Here is a 7,937-nt window from a genome sequence, read left to right as displayed (position 1 = left end):
CACCACCACCACCACCCCCCCCCCCCAAAGACACTCCACTCGCCCCTCGTCTTCTGCCCCTTGCAGCACCCAGAAAGCAAAGCATCTGTGTTGACTCATCTGTGTTGGCTTTCCCCTGTGGCTTCCTACCCTAGAGGCCACCACTCTGCACCATTAAGCTGTCTGTGTGTCCCTCTCTCTCAGTCTGTCTGTCTGTCTGTCTGTCTGTCTGTCTGTCTGTCTGTCTGTCTGTCTGTCCATCTGTTTGTCCCTCCCACCATTTCTGAGACCGGAGAGCAATAAGACTTTTAGACCACTGTCAGGTTTGCACAAATGACCTAAGAAACATACAAGAGCTGAATTATTGTACTCTTCTTCTTCTTCTTTTTATGAGCGTGTGGCGCAAAGTCAACAGTTGTGCTGACCTGGCCCTGACTGAGCACTGACTAAGCTGTGTGTCTGATGATCAGACGTGTCTGTCTCCTCCATGTCTTCTGGGATGCCTCCATCCTCCTAGCCGTGTTTGTGACCCTGTGCACAGGAAAGAGGAAGGCCCTCTCAAGGTGATCTGCTATTTACAGCATCAGGGAATAAGAGGTCACCATCACGAGTCATAGGGACCGGGTTAAACCTGAGCCAAGACTGGGCACGCTCCTCTGTTTGTACTGTTTCAAAATGGAAACATTGTGATCTGAAGACATAACAATAGTGGCCTGGACACGTAATAATATTCTTTATGTAATTTGTTTATGTATCCTTTGTGCAATTACAATACAGCTAAATGGTGTGGTGACATGTTGTGTCCTCACCTGGTGAGTGGAGCTTAATTAAATCAAATGTATGTATTGTAATTGTGAATTGTAGATTGCATCAAAAGTGTATTCATCTGAAGCAAAGCCTCAGAAGTGTTTAACCTCTGTTTTAAGAAAGTCTTGGCCTCTCTAGATTGAAAACAGGAAATCCCAAACAATAAGAGGTTCAGTCAACTTCAGTTGTCAGAGGCCATCAGGAAACGCAAAGAAAACATTAAATCAACCATTCAAATCAACCTCCCATCCAGAAATTAGAAAAGGGGTACTCAGAGTTGATCTAAGTGAGTGTTTGAATGTGAGATATGAATGTCTTACATGAGATTAGACCCTTACTGAAGTAATAGACACAACAAGCAGATTGTTCACCATTTCCTGACTGGCTACTGTACTGAAAGAGACCCCAAATGAAAGTTGCACAAATCACAACTTCACTCGTGACTAGAGAAGTTTCACTTCTGCAAAATATGTCCCAAATCTGATGTTATTACATTGATATATTTGTGGGGGTTTTCATAGCAGCAAAATGTATTGTCACCACTGTATGCTCCAATTTGTGCATGCACCATGTGCACGTCCAACATGAAAAAAATGAAAAACATATGCACTATAGGGAACATAAAAACAGTGTGCTCTATGCACTGCAGGTGGACTGCTTGGAACAATTGTTGCAAGATTACTGGAAACAATGAAATATTGACTTGGCTAACTTGCTGTACACCTCAGTGCGCAAAAGACATTTCATTACAAAATAGTAATTCTATGAGAAAACATTTGCGCTACCTGGCCAGAAGCAAGTATCGCTACTTTCCAAAGAGAAAAATCTTCTCCAACTCCTGAAATCAGAGCGAAGGCTTTTGGAGCGCGCCAGCAACCTCTTTCCCCTCGTGACGCTCTTCCTTCCTATCCCACCCAGAGAAACCCGATTTTACTGGGAACACAACTCGCACATTTGAGTAGGAGAATGTGACACGGTCACGAAAACTCACAGGGACAGGAAAACCGCAGAAACGATTGTTTACATCTGAGAAGCTAATTCCTGGGATTTATGGATACTGAATGCGCAAAAACGCGCGCTGTTCTTTGGCACGCTGAGACCACCACTTGGAATGTAGACATTTTTTACGTTTAACTGAAGACTTGGAGTTGTCACTACTGATTTTGGGATTGTTGTTTTGAGGATTATAATTATGATCGTCATCTTATATTTGTTGTGCTTCATTCCTCTGTCAGGTAAGGAGGGAAACAACTTTTTTACTAGTGCGGTTTGGTGATTTATAACGAAAATAAATAGACAGCAACATTCAGAATGCTTCTACGAGTACAGTCAAGGTGCTTGCAGTTATTACAGCATGCCCTCAGAGAGTATAACCTCAGAAATAATTAACTTTATTTATTGTTGTAATATATTGTTATTGTAATGTACTGTAGTAGATGAATGTAATGCAATGTCGTTTTAATGTAATGTATTTTAATGTAAGAAGGGCTCCCCTGAAAAGGAGATTGTGGTCTCAGTGGGACACCCCTGTATAAATAAAGGTTTATTAGGATTAGGATTATTATTATTGTTAATAATTGGCTACCCTAATTTTGATTTCACATGATGATCACACCGCATTTGACACAATAAAATGAATTACTATGAGATTTCACAGTGGAATGCTATGGAGCCCCTTGAGGGAACAGGAGCTCATCCTAGTTTCCTGCCATTGTTCTGAGGATCAGTTCATCACATGCCAGAGAGGAGGAATGTTGGACATATAGCCTACACTAACATGTTTATGCCCCTATTTAAGGATCTACCCCATCATTCGTGGCCATGGGTCTAGTTTTATTGTTTATCTGAGGTATGTGTTTGAGAAACCTGATCCAATCAGTCGTCCAGGCCAGACTAGAATAAGTCCCTAAGTGGCTGTGTCGGTCAGACGTGGTCCAGGGCTGGTGATATCATTTCACCTGTAATGACAATGATTTAATTGGACTGAAAATGAGTAGAGATGATCCAAGAGCTAGTTAGTGAAGTAACAAGCGCTTTTCTAGCTGCACTTTTTTTGTTGTATAGACGTACTGATGTAGCACCCACTAAGAGCGGTGATCATCACGTCCCTATACAGGTGCGGTGACGGCCCTGACCATGATCTCCAACGCGGATGCCTCCACCGTTCAGGACTTCTCCCTCTCCTGCATCACCGGGGAGAGAGACACCACAGAGCTCACCGTGGACATCCAGAAGGACAACAGCATCCTCATCCAACCCTCCAACCCTCGCTACAAGGTCAGCCGGCCCAAGACTAAGGAGGTGGTGGCCCGGGACTTCACGGGATTGGAACCCATCGGCATCTTCTACTGCAAGGCGCTCCAGGGGTTCACACTGCTGGGCAAGACCACACTCATCAACAACTATGGGAAAGGTACTGTAGACACACAGTCAGGGGCCACGGCTTTGGGCTTGGTTTAGAGACAGGTGGGGAGGCACTGTGTGGAGAGAGAGAGGGAGAGAGGGAGAGAGAGGGGGGGAGAAAGAGAGGGGGGGGGAGAGAGGGAGAGAGAGAGAGGGGAGAGAGACAGAGAGATAGGGAGAGAGAGAGAGAGGGAGAGAGAGAGAGATAGAGAGAGAGAAGGGGGAGAGGGGGGAAGAGAGAAGGGGGAAAGGGGGAAGAGAGAAAAAGAAGGAGAGAAGAGAGAGAGAGAGAGAGAGAGAGAGGGGAATTCCATCGCAAAGTTCCTTAAAATTCTTAAACTTGACCTTCCTCATCTTTCTCACAGAGCCTCCAGAATCTTACTGATATAAATAATACTGAGTGAGTCAGTCTAAGATGATACCATACATGGAGAGGTTCTACTGAGGCCCACAGTGTCTTTGATTTATGCCCATTTGCCATTTGTAACTAGTTCACATGGTCACCTATGAGACAGAGAGAGACAGAGAGAGAGAGAGAGAGAGAGAGAGAGCTCAGTCACCCCATCTCATGGAATCCCTTCATTTGATCCTAATGATTATAAGACATTGTTTCAATCTGTTTACTCTTCTGACACATACTTCCTGTATTCAAAATGGATCAACTGCCAATCAATATTTCCATAGTAACATTCCTAAAGCCCTGACTGTTCCTGCGTTCCTCTCAGGGAGCTTTGTCCCCGCCCACCTCACAGTGACAGCCAATAAAGGAGACACGATTCATCTGGCCATGCAGGTCCTGAGCCCCCAGAAGAGAGATGTGACGTGGAAATACAACGGTGAGTCAGCCACGGGTGTCTGTGAAGCTGGAGCTGAAAGACTTCCACCAGACTTCCAGACTCCCACCATCACAGCGTTCTGTACAGTCATTACTAACTCATTATGAACACATTATGAACTCATTACGAACAATAAATCAAACGACCTTGACGACAACTATGTCTTCGTGGGGTGGAGAGTCTAGACAGGGGGAATCTAATCGCAACAATGGCAAACGGTTTTGAATGTGCAATTATTTTATGACATGGAGAGAGAAATACACAATGCTGTATCTAATGGGAATCTAATGGGTATCTAATGGCAACAATGACAAATGCTTTTGAATGTGCAATTATTTCATGACATGGAAAGAGAAATACACAATGTCATTATTATCCACACGTATTCCATGTTATTTAGTTGATTAGACATGTTAACTTAAATATGTCTAATAACGGGCTGCTTTTAATTACTGTGCTGTATTGTAGGAAACTACTACTACATGACCCACTCGGGAGACGTGTTCAACAGCACAGCGGTGTTAACCATGGAGGACGTGACCCGCGCCAACACTGGCATCTACAGCGCCAGCTTCGTGGGCGACAGTGCCATCCATGGAGCCTGGATGAGGTTCATTGTCCGAGGTACGACAGGAGATTGTCATGGTTTCTGTTGTGTACGGTGCGTTGCGTACGGTGTTGTTGCCTGGTGAGATCTCTCACATGGTGAAAGGAGTTGCCTGAGATCCTTCACTGTGTTGAAATAGGTCATTATCACAATACGATCAGCTCAGAATCAAAGTTTTGTTTTTGCTCTCCTGTTAAATTGTGAAATGTCTGTACGCCCCTTGTGCACCAACCGTGGAGATGGTTGGGAGATTGACACCCCTCTGTTGTAATAGACTGCCCCAGTAAGAGGTGGGGAGCGGACTGTGACCAGGACTGTCCAGAGTGTCTGAACGGGGGTGTGTGTCATGACCGGGACGGGGACTGCATCTGCCCACCAGGGTTCATGGGAATGCGCTGTGAGACAGGTGAGAGAGAGAGAGAGAATGTATGTGTGTGTGTGTGTGTGTGTGTGTGTGCGCGTGCGCGTGTGCGTGTGCGTGTGCATGTCTGTGTCTGTGTGTGTGTGTGTGTGTGTGTGTGTGTGTGTGTGTGTGCGTGTGTGTGTGTGTGTGTGTGTGTGTGTGCATGCCCACATGAGTGCGTGGGTGTGTATGAAAGACATAGTCAAATACAATGTCAAACTGTTTGGAGTAACTTTACCTCTCTCCTAATTAATCTCTCTCTGTGTATATAATCCCTTCTAGCCTGCAGGGAGGGGATGTTTGGGCGTAACTGCCAGGAGTCGTGCAGGTCAGAGCTGGACTGTAAGGGCCTGCGTTTCTGCCTTCCAGACCCCTATGGCTGCTCCTGTGCCAGTGGCTGGTTTGGCAACCGCTGTAACAAATGTAAGTTCAGTCCCCTAAGACCACTTGCTCAATCATTGGAGTTAGGATTCCGCCCTGTGTGTCTGCTAACACTAGAGACCACACAGTTAGAGGAGTCTACTTGGTTATGAGATATATTTAACTTTACAATTCGTCAGTCCCTGTTGATAGTGTTTCTGGGCACTGATCAACATCATTGTTTGTGTACAGTAGAATACACACATGCTTGATACCATTCCATATTCTGTTCCATACATTACAATGAGCCCGTCCTCTGATTTCTACCTCCACCAGCCCTAACCCCTTGGTGTAGATGAATGAAACTAGTTCTTAGCCGTGTTTGACCACAGCACCCTGCCTCCTCCTCTCTCCGCCAGCCTGCCACAAGGACATGTACGGGGCAGACTGCAGGCTGAGCTGTAAGTGCAAGAACGGAGGAGCCTGCAACCGCTTCACTGGATGCCAGTGTCCCACAGGCTGGAGAGGCCAGCACTGCGAGAAATCAGGTATGACATCCTCCTGCTCCTCATGATCATCATGATCGTCATCGTTGTCATCATCATCATTATCATCATCATCATCATCTTCTTTTTCATTACCACCGTCGTCATCATCATCATCATTGTCATCACCATCATCACCACTGGCATGCTCCCCTTTCTCACTTTTCTCCATTCTCTCTCCTCCTCCCTTTCATCTGTTCATCCCTCAGACCGAGCCCCCCAGATCCTGGACATGGCCAGTAGTCTGGAGTGGAACCTGAACTCCAGCCCCAGGATCCTGTGTTCTGCCACAGGGAACCCCCTGCCCAGCCACACCAGCATCGAGCTGCGCAAGCTGGACAGCACCGTGCTCAAGGTAGGGGGACAGAGGGGGATCACACCTGGGATTCAGGGGAGCCTGGGGGAGGCGGAAATCAGAGGACAGGCTCATTGTAATGCATGGAATGGAATAGAATGAGGAATGGTATCAAAGTTTGATTCCACTCCTGATTCTGTACCATGAATTACAATGAGTCCGTCCTCCGATTTCTGTCTCCTCCAGCCTCCCCTGCTGGCATAATTCCCGAACTGAGAAACAGACAATGGTGTAGTTAGATGAGATATATTGTGGATTAGCAATCCATGACTTTACACTTCTCTCGTGGTCTTCCCTCTCTCTCCCAGGCCTCTCGGACCACCATGGACTCCAATAAGAGCACGGCCCAGTTTGAGATCCCCCGCCTGGCGGCAGAGCATGGGGGGCTATGGGAGTGCAGGGTCTCCACCAACGGTGGACAGGACTCTCGCAAGTTCAACCTCACGGTCAAAGGTGAGAAAAGAGGAGGTTTATTCTTAATTACTGGTCTAGCTCCAACCTTAACCCTAGCTCCAACCTTAACCCTAACTCCAGCCCGAACCCAAACTCCAACCTTAACCCTAACTCCAGCCCGAACCCTAACTCCAGCCCAAACTCTAACTCCAGCCCTAACCCTAGCTCCAACCCTAAGACTAGCTCCAACCCCTTAGACTAGCTCCAACCCTAACCCTAGCTCCAGCCCTAACCCTAACTCCAGCCCTAACCCTAACTCCAGCCCTAACCCTAGCCCCAGCCCAAACCCTAGCTCCAGCCCTAAGACTAGCTCCAACCCTCAAACTAGCTCCAACCCTAACCCTAGCTCCATCTGAAGCCTAGCCCTAGCTCCAGCCTTAACCCTAGCTCCAGCCTTAACCCTGTTAGTCAGGAGGTGTTTCACTTTGGATATACAGTACAGTGCATACAGAGACAGAGAGAGAGAGACAGAGAGACATATTAATCAGACTGCCTTTCCTCCTCTCCCATGTGTCAGAGCCCCCGTGCCCCACCACCCCTCCCAAGCTATTGGAGAAGAGGAGTAAGCAGCTAGTGGTGATGCCTGTGAACTCCTACAGAGGAGACGGGCCCATCGTCTCCACCAAGCTCCTCTACAAACCTATGGAGACCGGAGACTCCTGGTCCTCTATCATAGGTAAGACTGAAGGAATACGCTGTGTGCGGTGACATGGGTAACATGTGTTGTATACTGTAGATACTAGATGTTGGCGTTCATGGTCAGTCCATCTTTGAATGCTCAAGAATCCCAACCACATACTGTACTGTCCATTTCAGAGACATTTTTTTTTTCCATTTGATGATTGATACAATGTACTTGAGTGTGTAGAAATGTGTTTGTGATATGTTGTGGTATGCTGTCATGTTGTTGTCAGTAATTGCCCCTTAGGGATGTTCTTTGAATTGAAATTGAATTGATACTGTTCCTTCACCTTCAACCCCTATGCTACTTTACCTCTCTCTCCTCCTCCCCTGTCTCAGTGTACAGCAGGGAGCCCATCACGCTGATGAACCTGAAGCCGTCTACACGCTACCACGTCCAGGTGCAGCTGTCTCGGCCTGGGGAGGGAGGGGAGGGGGCCCCCGGCCCCGAGGCCATCATGGAGACTGACTGTCCAGGTGAGCACCTCATCTGTCCTGGGGGGCTTTT

The 7,937-nt window shown here is 47.0% G+C and overlaps 1 protein-coding gene across 1 annotated transcript in view; it reads left to right on the top strand.

The window, feature by feature from the left end:
- The first annotated feature begins 1,973 nt into the window (after positions 1-1,973).
- tie1 (tyrosine kinase with immunoglobulin-like and EGF-like domains 1) overlaps positions 1,974-7,937 on the top strand; it is a 15,821-nt gene continuing 9,857 nt past the window's right edge. The window contains exons 1-11 of the mRNA XM_083671008.1: positions 1,974-2,021; positions 2,903-3,199; positions 3,915-4,025; positions 4,494-4,649; positions 4,907-5,038; positions 5,318-5,458; positions 5,815-5,943; positions 6,150-6,295; positions 6,604-6,748; positions 7,266-7,424; positions 7,769-7,906. Coding sequence (XP_083527134.1) covers positions 1,979-2,021; positions 2,903-3,199; positions 3,915-4,025; positions 4,494-4,649; positions 4,907-5,038; positions 5,318-5,458; positions 5,815-5,943; positions 6,150-6,295; positions 6,604-6,748; positions 7,266-7,424; positions 7,769-7,906 — 1,597 coding nt within the window. The 5' untranslated portion in view covers positions 1,974-1,978. The remainder of the gene's footprint in view (positions 2,022-2,902; positions 3,200-3,914; positions 4,026-4,493; positions 4,650-4,906; positions 5,039-5,317; positions 5,459-5,814; positions 5,944-6,149; positions 6,296-6,603; positions 6,749-7,265; positions 7,425-7,768; positions 7,907-7,937) is intronic.

This window comes from Argentina silus (assembly GCF_951799395.1).
Source record: "Argentina silus genome assembly, chromosome: 6".
Taxonomy (NCBI): Eukaryota; Metazoa; Chordata; class Actinopteri; order Argentiniformes; family Argentinidae; genus Argentina; species Argentina silus.
The sequence above is the reverse complement of the archived record's forward strand: the minus strand, read 5'-3'. Positions and strand labels throughout refer to the sequence as shown.